General features: G+C 48.6%; 1 protein-coding gene across 1 annotated transcript; it reads left to right on the top strand.

Moving 5' to 3' along the window:
* Positions 1–4742: 4742 nt before the first annotated feature.
* On the top strand, positions 4743–20336 carry MPL (MPL proto-oncogene, thrombopoietin receptor). The gene is made up of 12 exons (XM_072724266.1): positions 4743–4836; positions 4985–5117; positions 5418–5596; positions 6102–6400; positions 6793–6955; positions 7202–7328; positions 13322–13500; positions 13651–13793; positions 15877–16036; positions 16285–16381; positions 18430–18517; positions 18725–20336. Exons 1-12 carry the CDS (start codon positions 4758–4760, stop codon positions 19118–19120), a joined length of 2043 nt encoding a protein of 680 aa, XP_072580367.1. The 5' UTR covers positions 4743–4757; the 3' UTR covers positions 19121–20336.
* Positions 20337–22047: the final 1711 nt, after the last annotated feature.

Raw genomic sequence — 22047 nt, 5'->3', positions numbered from 1 at the left:
GTGAAGAAATGAGACCGTGCGTTAGCATCATGGACAAATAGCCAGTGTCCCTTGATGGTACAGCAGGTGTGATGCTAGGACAGGGCTCCTAGGACAGGGCTCCGGGAGGAGGCAGCAGGCCTGCTCCCACCCAGTTTTTACCAAGGAGGAGTGACTTAGGATGACAGCTCCCCTCTGGCAGAGTTCTCCTCTCCTCAAGCTTAGGCCGAGGCTAGCATAGCTGTTTACATATAAAAGCACCCCAAAGAGGCACAAAATTTGGGGGTGGGCACTGAGAGGAAGGAAAGATTGGGTGTTTGCAACCCAGATGCCCTTAGGGCAGCCCTTTGGGACCACCATTTCCATTTAAATCCAGTTAGAACAGCCCAGTCCCCCCTATTCCACATCCTCGGGAAGTCCACACCCTCCTCTGTTGCTGCCTGACTCTCCCAGGGTGCACACCCTCAGGATCACCTCTCAACCTGAATTCTCTGGCTGCCCTTCTCTCTTGACTCTGCAAGTATCATCACTTTTCTCCCTTTGTTCCTAAAACACCACGAATTAAGGCTGCGTGTAGAGGACACTTTCAGTGAATGCATCGGGGGTGTTCTGAGGCTGAGCATGCACAGAGCAGGGAGTAAACCTGATTCTGGGTATTCGGTGGGCGCATCACTGTGTTGCGACTTTCCTCCTACAGTCCTACTGGAAGTTCTCACTGGTGAGGTTTTCTTCTCCTCCAGCTTCTGTCTTTCACTTTACTACCCCTCTTCTTTTTTATCTGGAGTTACCACAATAGATCCCAAAATGCCCACCAATTTCTTATTCTGCAAATTTAACTCTCTGCCTCCTTCTTACCGAGGCCATGCCAAAGGCTCACCAAGTTGTTCATAATCACAAAAGAGCTAAAGGTTTCTGGAAGGAATGTAACACTGCCTTTCTATTTTTAAATTAGCCTCTCTCCCCTGTTACATATATAGTTGGGGGATAAGAAAAGTTGGGGTCAGATCTTGAATCACAAAGAAAGTTCCAACAGGTTGAGAAGCTGGAGGGTTCTGTGCCTGGGGAAGCAAGGGACCAAAGCCCTGTGGCAGAAAGGGGATTGGGTTTGGGAATAATGAGGGGAGTGTCCTGGGGGGAAGAGATCCCAGGAAGGGGAAGATGAAAGGCATAAAGGCCTTTTGTTCCAGCATCCAGAGAGGAGTCTTGGTCCAAAGGATCATATGGAGCCACAAAAGGATTTTAAGCAGGGAAAGAATAAAAGCAAATTTGAGCTTCAGAAAAAGCGCCGAGTGAGGACATTGAACCATTTGTCAACTCTCAGCAAACTTAAAACATTGACAAAGGCTTGGGGAAATACGGTGCTCTGACACACTGCTGGAGCAATTGAACAAGTGGGACGTTTGGAGAGGAGTTTGGCAAGGCTGGGGAAGTAAGTGATAGGGAGATGGAGGATCCAGGGGCCTAGAGTTACCTATTCCAGGCTGTCCGACTGGGTGGAGATCTGGGGAAAATGGGGAGACAGGCACGGGCTCACGAGAGCCACTTCTCCTCTTGACTCACTGTTCAGTGACATCATGTTAGCAGCTTAAAATTGGCCGTGGTGGAGTATTTGCACCCCAAAAGCTGCAAATGCTACAAAACAGGGCTCCCTCTTGCCCCCAGAGATAGTTTAACAGTACCCTTACTCCCTGAGCCAGGTTTCATCCAGCATCCCCTTACATTCCCCGAGCAATAGCTGCAGAGAGATCAAATACAGGCTTTTCCAAGCCAGGGCTTTGACCTTATATCCTGAGAAAAGCCTAGGCCTGCTGACCTAGACTGGACCTCAAGGAGCCTACTGGACTCTTTAGCCAAAGAATGGGCATACCTGAGAGGCCTCCTTTCCCCTAAGTCTCTTCTAGTTCCCCTTGATATTCTAAAGAAGCAAAAGCCTGGGGAAGTCACCTCTTCCCAGGCTTGGATGCAAGAGCAGAGGGAGAATGAAGATTCATGGATAACTTTCAGGTTCCAGGCTTAGATGCCCAAGAACCTAGGGTGCGATGCAGAACATAGGAAGAGAAAAATCCTCAAGGGTGTGTGGGAGTTAGTGATCTGGGCGAAGTGCCTCTGGAACAACAGAGACCTCTAATCAAGGAAATGCAAATTTGAAGTTCAAGAGAGTGGTACCATCTTGGGAGTTACTGGTCTACGGATGGAACTGAAGCCATGAGATCACTTGGGGAATATGAAGGGCAAAGCAAGGACACCTGGGAAGTGAGAACATGTGAAAGAAAGAGGAAAGAAAGAAAGAAACTGGGAGGGAATGTTCCAGGAGGCAGGAGGAAACCAGGAGAATGTGATACATTGTAGAAGCCAAGGAAGGAGGAGAACTATCAAATGTTGCAGAAAGGTTGACCTTGATAAAGATTGAGATGAGAGACACAATGAGGTTACTGTGGCTGGTTGAGAGTGAAGACAGTGGTAGGAGGTCAGATTTAAAGAAGTAGAGGCCACCCCACGCAAGACCTTGTATCCCCAGGCAGGGCCTCGTGTGCCCTGGGAAGTATTTGGATGTTATTCTAAGTGCAGTAGGAAATCATTAGCGGGTTTTAAGCAGAGGAGGAAAGAAGTCTGATTTGCAGTTTAAAACAGCTCACTCTGGGGACACCTGGGTGGCTCAGTACTTGAGCATCAACCTTTGGCTCAGAGTGTGATTTGGGGGAGGGGAGGTCCTGTGATGGAGCCTCGCATCAGGTTCCCCCTGGAGGAGCCTGCTTCTCCCTCTGCCTGTGTCTCTGCCCCTCTCTCTGGGTCTCTCATGGATAAATAAATAAAACCCTAAAAAAAAAAAAACCAACAACAACAACCCAGCTCATTCTGTCCTGTGGAGGCCTGGAGGAGAGATGCCAGCCCCCCACGTTCCCCACCCTCACCCCTTATCCCCTACCCCCACCCACAAGAATGCAGGCAGGTAGGAAGATACTGCATTAGCCCAGACTTGATCTAGATGGTGGGACGTGGAAAAAAGTGTTTAGATTTGGGGTACATTTTGAAAGAATATCGAATAGGACTTCCTAGTGAATTGAATGTAGGGTAAGAGAAAGATAGGAATCAAGGAGTACTGAGCTTTCGGGTTTGATCAAGTGAGTAGACGGTGATGCCATTTACAGAGTGGGTAAGACTAGAGGAAAAAGAAACAAATCACAGGCTTCGGGGTCAGAACAAGAATCAAGAGTCTCATTTTGGCCATCTTAAGTATAAGACGCCCATTAGACGTGCAAGTGGAGATGCCAAGTAAGCAGTTGGGGATTTAAATCTGGAGCCCAGGGGAAGCCACAGCTGGAGATAATAATTTTGAAGTCATCAGCGTATACATAGCGTCAAAGCATTGGGAGTGCGTGAACATTAAAGATGCACTAGACCCGGAGGTTGGGAGGCCCTGGATTGGGGACTGGGGGAGGCCTCCGAAGTCATCCCCATTGGCCAGAGGAAGCTGGTCCTTGTAACCTGAGAGCTGGACAGGAATCAGGACAAGCCTGGCCTCGGGAATGTCTGCAGAAAAATGGTGCCGGAGAAACTAAGACCTCACAAGAGGGCAGAAGGATTCCCACTTACTCCCTCCTCCCGGCCCCCAGTCTCTCTGTAAGCAGCATTCATTCAGGAGGAGGAGAGCAAGATTGCCGTTGAGGCCGCTTAGCCTGTAGAGCCAGCAAAGTAGCACCAGCTGAGGCCAGAGGGGCTAAATGGGGGAGTTCATGTGGCATGTGCTCCCCTCTATCCCTGCAGGAGTCAAAGCTCCTGTCCCGGGGCACAAAGCCACCTGTAGTTCCAGCACTCCCAGGAGGCGGCCTGGGCCTCAGACAAGGGATCACCCCCACTCGATTGCTACTAATGTGAAGAAGATGAGCACAGCTGAGCCCCTGAGACCAGTCTTCGCAGACTTACACGTGTGTTCGAGTCATCTGGGGGTTTGGTCAAGGGCAGATTCTGTTTTAGTAGGTCTGGGGTGGGGCCCACGATTCTGCATTCCTAACACACGCCCGGGGAATCCTGCTGCTGCCCATCCACCGGCCACACTTTGAGTGAGCAAAGGACCAGAGGCAGCTCCGGAGGCTACCACCGGGATGGTGCACATCCGGTTCCGGGGAGAACGTGTTTGTGCACCAAGTTATCAAACGCATTAAACTGGAAGTAGCCACCATCTTGTCATGGTTGTGAGGCCCTCGTTTCTCGAAGGACTACACCTTCCAGCGGCTAAGGCGTCGCTGGTGAGCACTTGGGTTCTGAAGCTTGACCTCCTGCGCTTTACCTGTCAGTAGGTCTGTGATCTTGGGCAAATCTTTCAACTTCTCTGCATCTCAGTTTCCTCGTCTCCATAATGGAAATACGACTAGTGTGAGGATGAGCTGAGGCAATAAAGTCCTGGACACAGAGCAGCATAGTAAATGCTCAGTAAATGTTGCTCTTCTTGTGGATACTACACTCTTCTGGAATAGTTGACAGAGACGCACCCAGAGGCTCCGTCTCCTTCATGGTCAGAAATGTAACCCCCATCTCCCTCCGGCACTCAAAGGCCTATATCTTCTCTTTCGAATTCCTCCTACGCTCCTGCCCACTCCCACTCCCCCTCCCCTGGCCCCTGGCCCCAGTGTGGTCTGGACGGGCCCCACAGGGGCAGGGACAGGGACAGGACGTGGGGCTGTATCTGACAGGAACCTGAGGGGCTGGCCTGGGAGGGGATTGGGGCCCGGCTTCCTGAGGGGAGGATGGGCTAAGGCAGGCATACAGTGCCGGAGAAGATGCCCTCCTGGGCCCTCTTGGTGGTTACCTCCTGCCTCCTCCTGGCCCCCCAAAACCTGGCACAAGTCACCAGCCAAGGTGAGGTGTATGGAGGGTGGAGATCACCTATACCCAGGAAGAGGGAGCCCTGGGAGGGGTGCAAGGTAGGAGGCGCCCAGCAGTCCCTTATTCTTGCCCATAAACACGCCTGGGAGGACCAGAGCCCAACTCCCCAGCTGTTCCTCAGGTGCCTCCTTGCTGGCCTCGGATTCAGAGCCTCTGAACTGTTTCTCTCGAACATTTGAGGACCTCACTTGCTTCTGGGATGAGGAAGAGGCAGCGCCCAATGGAACATACCAGCTGCTGTATGCTTACCCAGAGTACGTGCTGGGCTGTGCCACAGGCCCCTGGATCCGCCCTGCATTTACCCTGGCTCCTGTAGCTCTCCCGCCTCTGGCCCTATAGAGGACCACATGCCCTCAGTAGCCACTGAACAGATGTGCTTTGGCTAACCCCAGCCCCAGCCCCAGCCCCCCATACCCCCCAACCCCACCTGTCCCAGGCACTGAGTAGAAAAGTGGCAGTAAGGGAAATAGAAGCTGGGCTTGGGCCCAGACCTGGGTGGCTGGAGCCTGTCAAGGTGGCCATGGAGGCAGAGCAGAATCCTCCTACGCCCACAGGGAGAAGCCCCGCACCTGCCCTCTGAGCTCCCAGAGTGTGCTCCCCTTTGGAACCCGATACGTGTGTCAGTTTCCAGCCCAGGAGGAAGTTCGCCTCTTCTTCCCCCTGCACCTGTGGGTGAAGAACGTGTTTCTGAACCAGACTCTGACCCAGCGGGTACTCTATGTGGACAGTGTGGGTAAGGGCCACCCTCCTGTCACCCTGGCCCCTCTCTCTGCTGCCCTCAGTCCAGCTCCTAGGATCAGCCTGGTTTGTGCCCTTTGAGGGCAATGTGGATGCCCTTCATTAGCAGACCACCAGAGCTCCTTCAGGACCCCCGTATCATTCTTGGCAACCAGAGCTGGACTTCATTTCATACCAGAGACAACCTATGCCCTACCCCCCATCGTTAACCTGTTCGTTTCCTCATTCAACGGTTACAGAACACCTACCGTGCTAGGTGACAAGGACACAGAGATGAGGGCACTGAGGCTAACAAACCTGCAGTGGGGTCACTGTTCTGATGAGGAAAGGAGAACAGGCCAAGGAACCTCCTTGCCCTGGCCTCCAAGAGATCAATGGCCTGTGATCTAGAATCCACGGGCTGTCCCAGCCAGCTTCCAGCTCCCCTCCCTACAGTCCACGGGTTGAACTATCAACTGTGGCACTCAGAGAGTTCTCACGTACCCTGTCTTGCCCCTCAGGCCTGCCAGCTCCCCCAGATATCATTAAGGCTTCGGGCGGGAGCCAGCCAGGGGAACTTCAGATCAGCTGGGAGGCCCCAGCTCCCGAAATCAGTGATTTCCTGAGGCATGAACTCCGCTATGGCCCCAAGGATCCCAGGAGTTCCATTGGTCCCACAGTCATGCAGCTGCTGCCCAAAGAAACCTGCTGTCCAGTTCTGCAGAGACTGAACCCAGACCCAGCTCTGCACCAGCCTCCATGTGCTCAGCCCATGATGCCCCAACAGGACGGACCAGAGCAGACCTTTCCAACTAGAGAAGTATCCTAGCCTTCTTCTACCCCACCTTCTACATCCTCCCCCAGATTTTGCCCCAAGAAAGGGAAGGCTATACTTTGGGGATTCCAGACTGGGCTGGTGCTTGGGGAGTTAGTATGGGCTTGGGAGCCATATCGATTTAGGAATCTCCCACATTGGGTTGTTCACACCAACAGAATTGAGTGTTTCAGGCCTTTGAGTTAATGGTAATTTCCCTAGAAAGCTCTGAACACCACCTGAAACCCACTCACCTGGCCCCTAGTCTGTGTGCATATCTATCCAGTGAGGAACTGGGCATCTCTCCACAGGTATGCTGTGGGGCTTCAAATATAAGAGATGGAGGCTGTCTCAGTTGAGGCAGACCTAGATTCTGAGGCTGGGATTCTTCTCCCAAGGCTTCATCTCTAACAGTGAGGAGCGGAAGTTGTCTCATCTCGGGGCTCCAGCCGGGTAAATCCTACTGGCTCCAGCTGCGCAGCCAACCTGATGGGGTCTCCCTCCATGGCTCCTGGGGATCCTGGTCCCTCCCTGCAACCGTGGACCTGCCTGGAGATGCAGGTGAGTCAACACAAGAGTGGGAAGATGGGGAGGCGATAGAAAAGATCTCTAAGAGGTGTGGACTGGATATGGAAGCTCTAGGAACTGTGGTGGTTCCTGATGACTTCAAACTTGCCACTGGACAGAGTGAACCATATTCGGGGAGAGAACAAAGAAGGGGGGTAAATATTCCCAGTTATGTGGCTAAAGATGATCTGGAGAGTGGGAACGTGTTGGCCCTAATGGGACTTCCTTCTGTTAACTCAGTGGAAATCGGACTGCAGTGTTTTACCTTGAACCTGAAGAATGTTACCTGTCAGTGGCAGCAACGGGACCACGCTAGCTCCCGAGGCTTCTTCTATCACAGCAGGGCACGGTGCTGCCCCGGACACAGGTGAGAGCTGAACTGCTGATTGGGACGTCATGGGAGAGAGGCACGATCACGCAGAAGGGGAGAGATTGCTCTTGGTCCTCCTTCACTCCCCTCCCTTGTCCCCAGACCAACTGGCCTCCATGCTCTCATCCTCCAATAGGTATTTTACCTTCTCAGCCTCTCTCCATCCCCATTGGCCTGGGTTTAGCCCAGATTTAATCAAAGCACCTAAACCACTGCAACAACCTACATTCTCATTCACCTGCAGTTTATCCCTCATGCTGCTGACAGAGTGACCTTTGTTAAATTTTGAATGGCCTTCCCATACTCAAATGCATACTGAACCCCTCCACCAGCAAATCCAATTAAGATTTCACCTTCAAGAATTACCACCAAGCACCTCACTGATCTGTCACTCCCCCCACACCCAATCTAAAACCAAGTTTGTGTTTTTCAGATTTTTATTTAAATTCTAGATAGTTAACCTATAGTGTACTACTGGGTTCAGAAGTAGAATTTAGTGATTCATCACTTACAACACCCAGTGTTCATCACAATACCCTCTTTGATGCTCATCACCCATCTAGCTCATCCCCTGCCAACCTCCCTCCATCAACCCTTAGTTTGTACTCTCTCATTAAGAGATTCATATGGTTTGTTTCCCTCTCTTTTTTTCTTCCCATATGTTCATCTGTTTTATTTCTTAAATTCCACATGAGTGAAATCATATGGTATTTGTCTTTCTCTGACTTACTTATTTCACTTAGCATACCATAATACACTCTAGCTCCATCTATGTCATTGCCAATGGCAAGATTTTGTTCTTTCTGATGGCTGAGTTATATATATATATATATATATATATATATATATATATATATATATATCCCACATCTTCTTTATCCATTCATCAGTCAATGGACATTTGAGTTCTTTCCATATTTTGGCTACTATTGATAATGCTGCTATGAACATCAGGTACATGTATCCCTTCGAATCTGTATTTTTGTATCCTTTGGGTAAATAACTAGTAGTGCAATTGCTGGGTCATAGGGTGGTTCTATTTTTAACTTTTCAAGGAACCTCCGTACTGTTTTCTAGAGTGGCTGCACCAGTTTGCATTCCTGCCAACAGCGTGAGAGTTCCCCTCTCCCCCCCCATCCTCACCAACACCTGTTGTTTCTTGTGTTGATAATTTTAGCCATTCTGACAGGTGTGAGGTGGTAGCTCATTGTGGTGTTTGTTTGTTTGTTTTTTTCTCATTGTGGTTTTGATTTGTATTTCCCTGATGATGAGTGATTTTGAGCATCTTTTCATGTGCCTGTTAGCCATCTGTATGTCTTCTTTGGAAAAATGTTTATGTCTTCTGTCCATTTCTTAACTGGCCTATTTGTTCTTTGGGTGTTGAATTTGTTAAGTTCTTTATAGATTTTGGATTCTAACCCTTTATCAGATATGTCATTTGCAAATATCTTCTCCCATTTTGGAAGCTGCCTCTTATTTATTTTTTAAGACTTTATTTATTTATTCATGAGACACAGAGAGAGAGGCAGAGACATAGGCAGATGGAGAAGCAGGCTCCCTGTGGGGGGCCAGATGTGGAACTCATCCCAGGATCCCAGGATTCCTTCTGAGGTGAAGGCAGATGCTCAACCACTGAGCCACCCAGCACCCCGCCAGTTAGGCTCCCTTTTAGTTTTGTTGATTGTTTCCATCACTGCACAGAAGCTTTTCATCTTGATGAAGTCCCAATAGTTCATTTTTGTTTTTCTTTCCCTGCCTACAGCCACATGTCTAGTAAGAAGTTGCTACAGCCAAGGTCAAAGAGGTTGCTGCCTATGTCCTCCTCTAGGATTTTGATGGAGTACTGTCTGTCATCCATTTTGAATTTATTTTTGTGTATGGTGTAAGAAAGTTAAAACCAAATCTTGTTGGCTTTACCTACTAAATATCTCCAGAATCTGTCCACTTTTGTTCATCATTGCCATTCCCCTAGTAGGAGCCATCGTGATGTCTCACTTGGGCTACTGAGAAGACTTATTAACTGATCACCTCTTAAATCCTCCAAATCATTCTCCACATAGGAGCCAGAGTTATCTTTTAAAGTGTAAAAATGAACAACACAACAGTCTCTGCTTAAAAATCTTCAATAACTCCCCACTGATCTTGGAATTCAAAAAAAGAAGAAGAAGAAGAACCCTATTGTGGCCTCATAGAGTACTTAAAAGACTCAGCCCCTACGAATGCCTTCAGCTTCCTCTTACACCATGCTGTCTTTTCTTCTCTACAACTCTTTATTTCTTCTACCTGCCACATTGTCTCCCACCTCCAGGTCTTTATACATGCTGTCTACCCAGCCCTCCTGTCCTAACTTGTACTTATCCTTCATATCTCAACTCAAATGTCACCTCCTCAGGGAACTGGCTCCTGGTCTTCTTCATCAGGTCCAATAGCACCTGATTGTACCACATACCTCTCCTTCCTAAGTACTTATCATAGTTACAATTTTACATTTATACTGTATGTGATTATTTAACTGATAATATCATTCTGTCTCAGGACTCCAGTTGAAAAAGGATGATCTTTATTTTTTATTGTTTATTTTTAAAATTTCACTCATTTATTTGAGAGAGAAAGAGAATGAGCGAGAGAGAGAGCACAGGTGGGGTGAAGGGCAGAGGGAGCAGCTGGCTCCCCGCTGAGCAAGGAGCCCAAAGTGGGGCTCTATCCCAGGACTCCAGGATCATGACCTGAGCCAAAGGCAGACGTTTAACCAACTGAGCCACCCAGGTGCCCTGAGAAAAGCTGATCTTGACTATACATGATCCCTAAGGGCAAAGTCAATGTCTGCTTTTACTCATTAATGTATTCTCACCTACCACAGCACCTAGAACTTAGCAGTTACTCAGCAAAAATTGCTAAATTAATAAAGCATGAAGAAACCGCCATTAACAGTTTTAATGTATTCTTGCAGTTTTTCTATGTACTTACACATATCTATACATAACATTTAATTTTCAGTATAAATTGGATCACATTATATATATGGTTTGCCAACTTACTTTTTTTCCTTAAAAATGTGTCTTGGAGCCCATTGCAAAAAGATGTAACTGATTCTTTTTAATAACTGCACAGATTTCCACAGTCTAGAGGTGTCATGAATGGATTAAAGGGAAGCAAAACTGACATCACCATTTTTTTTACCCAAACCTGCTCCTCTTCCTTTTGTCCTCCATCAACTCAGTTTTCTGGGCCTGAAACATGAAAGTCACCCTGGTCTTCTGCTTTTTCCCCACCCTCCAGGTCCAATCAGAAACAGTCTTGTCATCTCTACCTCTTCAGTATCCCTTGAATCCATCTCTTTTCCTCCACCCTCCTTGCCACCACCCTGTTTCTGGTCCTCATCACTTCATACGTGGAGACCATAAAAGTGTCCTATTGGATTTCCCTGCTTCTAGTCTGTCCTCACACATTCTTTCCTACAAAGTGTGGTGACAGTGACCTTCCCAAAGTACAATGCTAATTTTGACAAGTTTCTGTTTAATCCTTAAATTGTTACATATTACTACATTACTACAATCCATAATTACTCCAAGACAAGTTCAAGCTCCTTAAAAAAGTCATAAGGGGTCAGCACCGGTGGCTTAGAGGTTTAGTGCCGCCTTCAGCCTGGGGCGTGATCCTGGAGGCCCGGGATCAAGTCCCATGTCAGGTTCCCTGCATGATGAAGCTTGCTTCTCCCTCTGCCTCTCTCTCTCTCTCCTCTCTCTCTAATAAATAAATAAAATCTTAAAAAAAAAAAAGTCATAAGGCCATCCATGACCTTAGTCTGCCCTCTGCCACTTACCACTCACCACTAGGCCCTCTAAGCTAAGAGCATTCTGTACCACTTAGAATTTCCCCCAAAGCACCGTATCTCTTATCTGTGCACAAGCATGTGCCTGGGATGCCTGTTTATCCCCTTTGCCTATCCTATGTATAGTCCAAAACTCAGTCCAAGCACTGCCTTGTCCAGGAAGTATTCTCTGACCCTCCCCATCTGGGTTAGATTGTCCTCCTTGATGGGACGCCTGCGTGGCTCAGTGGTTGAGCATCTGCCTTTGGCTCAGGGCGTGATCCCAGCATCCTGGGACTGAGTCCTGCATCAGGCTTCCTCTGAGGAATCTGCTTCTCCCTCTGCCTATGTCTCTGCCTCTCTCTATGTCTCTCATGAATGGTCTTTTTTTTTAAATAAAGGGGTTTTTTTCCTCCTTGATACCCCTCAAACCAAGCTGTACACACCACAGAAAAATACCATCTGTCTGTTTTTCTACCATTCCCACTGGAATGAGAGCTCCTTGATTATTCCTCTATATATTCATAGGGCCTAGCACAGTGCCTGGCACATGGATCAACTATCTGTTGAATAAAGAAGTAAATACATAAATTCATTAGTAAATAATTTTAGTAATGGCTAGCCATTTAGGAATTATAATCAGGAAGGAGACATGATTCATTTGTTCAATAAATAATTATTGAGGGTGGCTATGTGCCACACTGTAGAGTGCCAAATAAAACAAAAAGTTTCCATATTGTTGGGGCTTCCATTATAGTTGGCGGGAGAGGAAGGGAGGGCTGAAAAAGAAGCAAAGAGACCACAGAACAGGTTATATGACAGAGACTAAGTGAGAGTATGGGGGATGGGTGCTAATTTAGATTGTGTGGTCAGAGAAAGCCTCACCAAGGAGCAGACAGGGAGTGGAGGCCTAAATGGCATAAAAAGAATGAGTCACATGGAGATCTAGAGTCAGAGCAATCCAGGGCAAGGTGAAGTGCAAACGCGGTGTACGGGGCACATCTGTAGAATAGCAAGGCAGCCCATGTAGATGAAGGCTGGCACACTGGTGTTAAGAATTATAGGAGATGGGGACGCCTGGGTGGCTCAGCACTTGAGTGTCTGCCTTTGGCTCAGGGGTTGATCCCAGGTCCCGGAATCGAGTCCCGCATCGGGCTTCCTGCATGGAGCCTACTTCTCCCTCTGCCTGTGTCTCTGCCTCTCTCTCTCTGTCTCTCATGAATAAATAAAATCTTAAAAAAAAAAAGAATTATAGGAGATGAACTAGATGTTATACTATATGTTTGCCATTTGAATTAAATTTTTTTTAAAAAGAAGCATTATAGGAGATATGAATGGCCAGGCAGGGAGGAACTAAATCATATGGAGTCCTGTGGGCCCTGGCATGGAGTTTGGCTTTCATTCAAGGGGGGACAGGGAGCCACCGAAGGATTTCAAACAGAAGAGTGATGTAATATGACTTTCCTTTTAAAAAGGTATGTTTCTCTGTGAAATGATGAAGAAGTAAAGGTAGAAGGAGAGCCACCAGTTAGACGTTTGCCTTAATCCAGGCCAGAGATCGAGGTGGTTCATTGAATGTGGTAGTGGGAAAGGTTCAAACAAATGGACAGGTTGGGGATATCTTCTGGACATCCTCAAATCAACGTTTTGGAAGCAAATTCAGGTGGCTCTGTGGAGAACAAACTCCACAAGGGAGTGGTGAAAACAAAGGCAGAAGAGCCAGTTGGGAGGCTATTGTAATCATCTAATAGTAGAACATAGAGAGGTGACTAACAGGCCTATTGTACGAGATGAAAAACATGATCTTTCCACCAGAAAGATGAAGGCTCTTTGAAACAATCCTGTGAAGTAAGGATTATTAACCCATTTTACAGATGAGGAAATGGGAGCAGAGATAAATCATTTACCAGAGTAGTACACCAATAAGCCAAGACCTGAACTCTAGGGCCCAGGCTATTTTCATGAATCATTTAGCTCTTTCCTTAAGGGGAAGAGGCTGGACACCAAAGTCAACTTCCGAAAACAAAAACATCATGGCAGGAAGACAGAAAGCTTTGGAAGCTCATCCAAGGGAAGATTTAGATTATAATCCCTACAGGCCATATCCCGTGGGATGGGATTTATCAGGATTAGTATAGAGGTAGGTCTGGTTCAATGACTCCATGGGGATGATTCTTAGGGATCCCATTTGGGAGAAGTGTGAAGAGGAGAAAAATCCAGGATTACAACCCTCCCGGTTCTCCCGCTGCCACTTCAAGTCACGAAACGACAGCATTATTCACATCCTTGTGGAGGTGACCACAGCCCAGGGTGCTGTTCACAGCTACCTGGGCTCCCCTTTCTGGATCCACCAGGCTGGTAAGAACTTGCTTCCCTTCTCCTCCCACTTTCTGCCCCTACCGCCCTTGACCCCATGCCCCAGGATCACCACTTCTGACCCATGGCCCTGGTGGCATGATATCTCATGCACAAAAGGGCTTAGGCCAGTCCCTGCTGGCATCCCCGTAGTGCTCATCCCCACTCCAAACTTGCAATGGAGGGAGGTCTCCAGTGGGCAGCTGGAATTGGAATGGCAACACCCATCATCCTGGGGAGCCCAAGAGACCTGCTATCAGCTCCGATACACAGGAGAAGGCCATCAAGACTGGAAGGTATGACCAAGGAAAAAATGCCCACAGATCTCACTATACAGGGTATTCCTGAGTTTCATTGGATCTGTTATCAAGAGTGAGGGCATCCATGTACCTGTATCTGGGTTTGTATATCTATGTTTATCTGATTCAGCTGGTATCTTAACCTGTCCTTGGCACTTGACACTGCTGACTACTCCCATTTAAAGTTTTCTGCTCCCTTTGCCTTTGGGATACCAGTCTCCTGATTCTCAACTACTTCTCTGGCTGAACCTCCTCACTCTTTCCTAGCTCCTCCTTTTCCACCCTTCCTGAATATGTTATGCTTCCTATAGCCCCATTCTAGACTCTTTTCTAGATAAATATATATGCTCACCCTATGTAACTGCTTATAGTTTTAATGACTATGCATTAACCATCACACACCATTCCAACACCCATATGGAAAGGAACTTCTATGCCCTAAGTAAATTACCTGAACTTTGGAAGTCTCACTTTTGTCATTGGTGAAATGGAGATACAACTACCTATCTTCCAGAGTTATTAGTAAAAATTAAATGTATAAATATCTAGCATACTGCCTGGCAGATAGAAGGTACTCAATATAACTTAGTTAAATATTACTTTCTCTACTTTTATTCTCACTAACCGCATGTATTACAACTTCTTACCAGACAGCTCTGCACAAAAGGCCCCTGGGGCATTGCAATCCAGTATATCCAAAACTAAACTCCTGCTCCTCCCCAAGTTTATTTTACCTTTTTTTAAAAAAGATTTTATTTATTTATTTATTCATGAGAGACACAGGCAGAGGGAGAAACAGGCTCCACGGAGGAAGCCCAACATGGGACTCGATCCCAGGTCCCCAGGATCACACCCCAGGCCAAAGGTGGTGCTAAACCCCTGAGCCACCTGGGCTGCTCTATTTTACCTTTTTATAGGGGTATAAGTTACATTCAGTAAAATACATAGATCTTAAATTTACAATTGATCAATTGGTACATGTATACACCCATTTAACCATTGCCCAGATCAAGATATAGGTTATTTCTAGCACCCCAGAAGCTCCTCCTGCCCCTTTCGGCCACACACGTACCCCAAGGTAACCACTAGTCTAGTCTCACTGTATCATTGATAAGTTTTGACTGTTGTTGAACTTAATAAAATGGAACCATATAGTATGTCTTCCTCAAACTTACTTATTCCCTGACCACTTACCCTGGAATCACCCTTGGCTCTTCCTTCTTTTCCCTTATCCCTCCATTTATTAACACGGAAGTTGAATCCTGTGAAGGATTTTATTTTGTTTATTGTACTAACAGTCCTCAGATCCCTACTACCGCTGTCCTAGCTCATCTTTGAGCACCCAGCCTGCCCATCCACCCGCTTAGCGGGTTCCTGAACTACTCTGTAACCCCAAGCAAGCAACTCAGGCAGCATGACATGCCTCTTCATGCTCCCATTCTCCCTTACTTGCATCACCATTATTGCACTAATTACTCGTAATTATTTACGGGTTTGCATGTCTTCCTCATTAGACTTGTGAGAAACCATGTTTCATTTATCCTCTGTCCCGATGCCTAGCACAGGGCTTGACATCCCCTACAGTTATGTTTGCTCGTCTCCCTGCTTGTCCACACGACGCTTGTTCCCTCTGCTTGGAATCTGTCCCCGTATCCTGAGCACCTGGCATCCGCCGCTGGATGCATGTTACTTGTATGTGATGCATGTGAACAGTCTATGTGGCCCTGAGCATCTAAATGTGCCCGGGGTTTCCCGTCGCCTGACCCGGATCCTGGAGAGCACTTCTGGCGGGATGCCCGCGGGACCTGGTCAGTGCTGGGTGCACCTGTGTCAGGAGGAGTAGTTAGTTCTCGGTGCAGGTGAGGTCGGTGTGTCGGGCGCGTTCCTCTCGGGGCTCGGGAGGGCTAGGCGGCTCCGTCTCGCAAGTTTCCGCAGGGATGCATGTATTTTGCCTGGGAGGCCCTTTGGGGAGCGGGGATCCCCGGAGATTCAGGGCGGTAGGACTGATGCCAGGCTGCCGAGGCCCCGCCGCCCGAGCCTGCCCATCGCCTCGCTCCCCCCCCCCCCCACCCCCGCGCAGGTGCTGGAGCCGCCTCTCGGGGCCCAGGGAGACACCCTGGAGCTGCGCCCGCGCTCCCGCTACCGCTTACAGCTGCGCGCCAGGCTCCACGGCCCCACCTACCAAGGCCCCTGGAGCGCCTGGTCAGACCCAGTGAGCGTGGACACCACCTCCGAGACCGGTGAGGGCCGCGCGGGGCGCCGGGCGCTCTGCGGCTGCGCGAGGGGCGGGGCCTGGGGTTGGGGGCGGGACATGCGGGCCTGGGCTGGGCTGGGGCGGGGTCTGAGGCCCCGGGGGCGGGGCCTGTGGTGCCGGGGGCGGGGTCTGAGGGGCCGGGGCGGGGCCTGTTATGCCGGGGGCGGGGCCTGAGGGGCCGGGGGCGGGGCTTCGGCCCAGGGCCGCAGAGATCTGACTGGTTTTGTCCCTTAGCCTGGATCACCTTGCTGACCGCTCTGCTCGTGGTGCTGGGCGTCAGCGCCCTCCTGGGCCTGCTGCTGCTGAGGTGGCAGTTCCCTGCGCTCTACAGGTACCTCCCCGGTCACTCAGGGGACAGGGGTGGGAGGCCTCTAAACGAGCATCCCAGGGTTACACTCTGCCAAGGACCAAGGACCGAGGACCACATGTCCACACCTGTGGCTTCAGCCACTTCGTGCACGCCTCCCCTAGGAGTTGTACGCCTCCTTACACTCTAACGTGCCGCTATACCGGACACCTCCAGCAACCCCACCTCCTGACTCCCCATCTCAGTAACAGGGCTGCTGCCCACCCATCACGTAAACCCGAACACTAGGCACCTCCCTCCCCTTTATCCAGTCTGGCCTGGTCTGGTCATCCCACCTCCTAAACCTCGCTCAAACAGTGGTCCTCTTTTTCCAGCCCTACAGACACTGTCAGGCTACTGAAACAGACCCTCTTCTCCCTCCAATCTAGCCTCCCACAGCCACCCAAATAATCTCAAATCCACATGAACTTGTCACTCCCCTCCTTAAGCCTCATTACTTGCTCCCTAGGATAGAATCCAGGCTCTGGAATGACAAGCAAGGCTCTGTAAAATCTGGCCCTTGCCAGCCTTTCCACCTCCTCCCACCCTGTGCATCAGCCTTGCCAAACTGTTGGTGATTTCCTCCATAAGTCAAGTGGTTTTGCTTCTCACTGCCAGGGACATCCTCCCTGGATGACTAATACCCCTTTATCTTTAAATAACTTTCTCCACCAGCTCCTAGAAACCTTCCTAAACCTTCCCCTATTGGCTACTCTCTTTGTGTCACAGTACAGACATCTGTCACAGTACCAGTAGCATTTTGCAGTGTTTATTTCTTTATATATCTTCTCTATACCTTACTTGGTCATCTTTAGATCCTCAGCCCAGTGCCTGCCAAATAGCACACCCTTAAATAAATGTTGCTAATGACTTGCTTATGTGGGAAGACAAAAGCTGAAGAGAAATGTCATGGGAAGTTATAAACAGAAGGATAGAAAAGCAAAATATAACAAACAAATATGATGATGGAATCCACACCACCTCAGTCCTTCTGCTGGTAACATCTCTTGGTTCTTGAAGACTCATCTCAGAAGGCAGCTCCTTCAGGCAGCCTCTCTCGGTGACCCTAGACTAGGTCAGATGTCCCTCCTCTATGCTCTCATCTCTCCTTGAATGTGTCTTTCTTTGAATTTTTAATTCACTCATCTGTATGAGCAGACCGGATTGTCGCCTCTGTGCAGGTAGTCAGATCCAACAAAACAGCTGGGAGATGCTGCTGAATCAGGCAAACTCAGCTTCCTGTCCCCAACTTGCCAGATAAATCACTCCTCCCCTGGAAAATGTGAGTGAGGTCGCAAAAGAAGCCTGAAATGTTATTCAGCGAAAGTCTTTCCAATGTGGAAATATGAGCCTAAAGAAATGCAGGTTCCCCAATTTACCTTAATCTATCCTCTTCCCAGAGAGACCACCTACCCCAGTAACTTAGTAATAAGCACCCCCCCTGGTTCTCTTCATTCACCCATTCAACTAATTTCTTGAGCACCTACTATGAGCCAGACAAGTGTGCTATCTATCCCCTAGAGATATAGGACTCAGCAAACAAACTCTGTGTTCTCATGGAGTTTATATGCTCGTGGAGTGAGACAAACACAAACATGTATGATAATCTAATGTGTATACAATAAGCATACGAGTCAATAAGTGCTGAAAAAGAAAAATAAAGCAGAGCAGGAAATAGTGACAGGGAAGGGAGGTGGTACTGTTTTAGACATGGCAGTCAGGGAAGGCTTCTCCCTCAGGATGGCAGTTGAGCAAAGACCTAAATGACATGGGATGACAAATCAAGAGGAGCAGAGTGCTCCTTTGCAAGTGCAAAGGCCCTGAAGCAGGGCTATTTTTTGCACGTTCCCACCACTGACCCCCCTTCCCCTCCCTTTCACCAGTGCCCCTCTATCTTATCTCACTTATTGCCTTGACTCTTGCTTCCCCAAGCCTTACTCCCTGACCTCGGCCTCACTCACCCCCAGCTCAGTGGTCTCCCCTTCCCTCTCCATTCACCCCTGTGACTCAGTCTCCTCTTCCTTCTCCCCAAGGAGCCTGAAGCACGCCCTGTGGCCCTCACTTCCAGACCTGCACCGGGTCCTAGGCCAGTACCTTAGGGATGCTGCAGCGCTGAGTCCGGTGAGTGTGTTCCCTTTGCTACTCCCCACTCCCAGCCCTGCCTAGAGTTGGATCCTTGCCCCACTGCCCACTTTTCCAAGGCCCTTGCCCCACCAGCATACCATCCCTGGGCCCTGCCCCCAGCTAACCCTCCTTCCTGCACAGTCCAGGTCTTGCCCCCACCACACCTGCTCTAATCCAGACTCCTTTCCCCCCCATCTCTCCCAGCCCAAGGCTGCAGTCTCAGATGCCTTTGAGGAAGTAGAACCCAGCCCCCTTGAAATTCTACCCAAGTCCTCAGAGAAGACTCCAGTGGCCCTGTGCTCCTCCCAGGCCCAGATGGACTACCGAGGCTTGCCCCCTTCTTGCCTGGGGACCATGCCTCTGTGTGTGTGCCCACCCATGGCGGAGTCGGGGTCCTACTGCACCACTCACATCGCCAACCATTCCTACTTACCTCTAAGCTGCTGGCAGGCCCCTCTCTCCCCATACCCTGGACAGATCCAAACCCACCAGACTTCTTTTTTCAACCTCCCTACCCACCCCAACCCCACAACACAAACATCTCAGACCTCACGTCCATCCCCCTCTGTCTGTCCTCATAGTTGGGCTCCCCGACACTGACAACGTTTGGTACTGCTGCTGACATAAAGCCGGGTTCATGTATTTGACTAAGCTCCTCTAACTCGCCTGCTTTCTCTCTCCTCCCTAATGCTCGACTCCTTGAGAAGACATCTCCACATCCCCACTTCCCATTTGCTCTTCAGACAATTTTGGTTAGTTCTCCTGCTTTGCTAAGGAAACTACTCAGGCCCAGTTCACTCTAAACCCTGTAATTGCCATGTCCGGTAGGGTCTTGTCAATCCTCAATTTATTTGGTCTCTCTGGGCATGTCATGGTGACGGCTCATTTCTCCTTTAAATTCTCTCCTACCTTGGCTTCCATAATATCACCACCTCTCCTGGCTCTGAGTATAGGAGTAGTTAAAAGCACAAACTCTTGAGTCAGAGCTGGGTTCAATTCCTCTCTTACCTACTTGCTAGCTGTGTAACCTTGGGCATGTAATTTAAAACCTTTGAGCCTTGATTTTCTCACTGTAACACAGAGATAATGCCAGAGCCCCGCAGAGTTGTGAAGAGGACAATGAGCTGATCTAAGTAGAGCACAGTGCCTAGAACATAGTATGTTTATATCTGAACTATTGTAATTATTCCTTCCTGTTCTCTTATCCTGGCATCTCTCCCACCCCTTAATTATCATAGCTCCTCAAGAGTCCATTCCCTTTCCTGTAAGCTGGCCATTCCAAAGTTCTTACCTCCAGCCTTGACTTCTACTACTGTACCTGTGATGCTTTCTGCAAGGAATTGTTTATGTGTCTGCCTCCTACTACTAGATGTGAGCTCCTTGAGGGCCACAGCGCCGTGATTTATTTGTCTCTTTCCCCCCAGCACCTAGAGCAGTGCTTGGTGCAGGAGAGTAGGCCTTCCATAAATGTTTCTTTCTTTCTTTTTTTTTTTTTCATAAATGTTTCTTAAATGAAGGAAATCTTTCTGGACAGTGCCACCTTGACCCCATGCTAAGCTCCCTCATTCTCTAAGCCATTCATTCGCAGCAGTAAATGTGCTTAGGCCAGGGGCACCTGGGTGGTTCAGTCAGTTAAGTGTCTGCCTCTGGCTCAGGTCATGATCTTAGGGTCCTGGGATCAGGCTCCCTGCTCAGCGGGCAGTCTGCTTCTCCTTCTCCCTCTGCTCCTCACTCCCCCATCCACCCCTCCCCCCCCATGTTATCTCTCTCTCTTTCAGATAAATAAATAAAATCTTTATTAAAAGTGTGCTTAGGCCATTCTGGTTATGGATTCTCATGATTCATTCAAACTCGAAAATAAATTTTTTTTTTTTTTTTTTACGGGCTACTAAGCATACCCACTATTTTAATCAGGGTCTTGGCAGAAATAGATGGCACACTCAAACTGAGCATCTTGATGAGAGTCTAATAAAGGGTGTATTTATAAAGATGAGGCAGGACTTAGGAAAACCGTCAAGGAATAGTGCCGTACCCTAGGGCTAACAACAGCTGGGAACTGTACCACCTGTAGGGAGCAAGGGGCAAGGGGGGAGTGTGGTTACTAGATCTGCAGAGAGCCACTCTAAGAGAGGGCTGCCTGACTGGAGTGTGACCTTTGGTAGAGAGCCAACCTGTGACGCCATGGCAGAGAGAGAGCCAGGGGAATAAATAGCTCCGGCTCACTCTCCCTCCACCCATTGTTCTCCCCTGTATTAGTTTGCTAAAACTGCCGTAACAGACTACCACAAAGTTGGTGGCTTCAAGAACAGAAATGTACTGTCTCACAGTTCTGGAGGCTAGAAGTTCAAGGCATCATTAGGGTTGGCTCCTTCTGAGAGCTGTGAGGAAGAGTCTGTTCATGCCTCTCCCCTAGCTTCTAGGGGTTCCCTGGCAAACGTGGCATTCCTTGGCTTGTAGAAGCATCACCCCCATCTCTGCCTTTATCTTCACATGGTGACATTCTCCTTGTGTGTATCTGTGTCCATGCTTCCCCGTTTCATAAGGACACCAGTCTCCCTGGATTGAATGACCAAAATGACCTCACCCAAATGACCTCATCTTCACTAATTACATCTGCAATGATCTTATTTCCAAATAAGGTTCCACTCTGGGGTATTGGGGCTTAGTAATTCAACATATGAACTCAGAGGGAGTGAGGTGGACGAAGTTTAATCCATAGTATCCTCCAATTAGTAGGACCCAAACGGGAACCAAAGCCCAAGGGAATCCATTGATATAGGCCATATAAATCACCCTCACAAGGCACAGGGCATGGTAGAGACGGATATAAGAATATATCTGAATGGGACAAATGGATGACATCCAGTATACTCATTTTCCTTCCCCTAGCCATGGTCAAGGCTCCAACTCTGGTCCTAGGGACTCAAGACTAGGATTGAGATCCACAGCACTGAACTTCTCACCTTTGCACTCACACTTAGCCATCATATCCTGACCACTTTTACTTCCTAAGTCCATCTCCTCCATCTCCACTGAGCTATTGCTACAGCCTGCTAACTAGTATCTCTGCCTCCAGTATCTCTCCTTAAACCCAACCTGTCTGCTGATTGATCTTCCTATCCATCCCACTCTATACCCCTAAATCTTTATCTTCACTCTTCAGAACCTGATCTCTTCCTCGTCTAGTGTTTTCCTACCTTAGGATTAAAAATGTTAACATAATACCAAGCACATAGTAAACACTCGATGTTTATTGAGCTATTTTTATTATCATCCCAACCGGGCTGTTCCACCACTTAGATGTCACCTGTATTTTATTCCTTTCATGCCCTTTGCTTTCCTAGACTTGAGTTCTAGTGGGAGTCTCCCATCTAACCAGCTCTTTGGCTCTAATTATCCTTCTCTAAAGCCTTGTTCTCCATCCCCTCCACATGAGAAGCAGTGATCTTTCTTTCCTAACTGGAAAGCTCCCTGTGTTTTCTATCCCATTTCTTCCTGAGTAAGGTAACCCAAGCACCTTGCTCTCT

The sequence above is a fragment of the Vulpes vulpes genome, chromosome 10 (assembly GCF_048418805.1).
Source record: "Vulpes vulpes isolate BD-2025 chromosome 10, VulVul3, whole genome shotgun sequence".
Lineage (NCBI taxonomy): Eukaryota > Metazoa > Chordata > Mammalia > Carnivora > Canidae > Vulpes > Vulpes vulpes.
The sequence above is the reverse complement of the archived record's forward strand: the minus strand, read 5'-3'. Positions and strand labels throughout refer to the sequence as shown.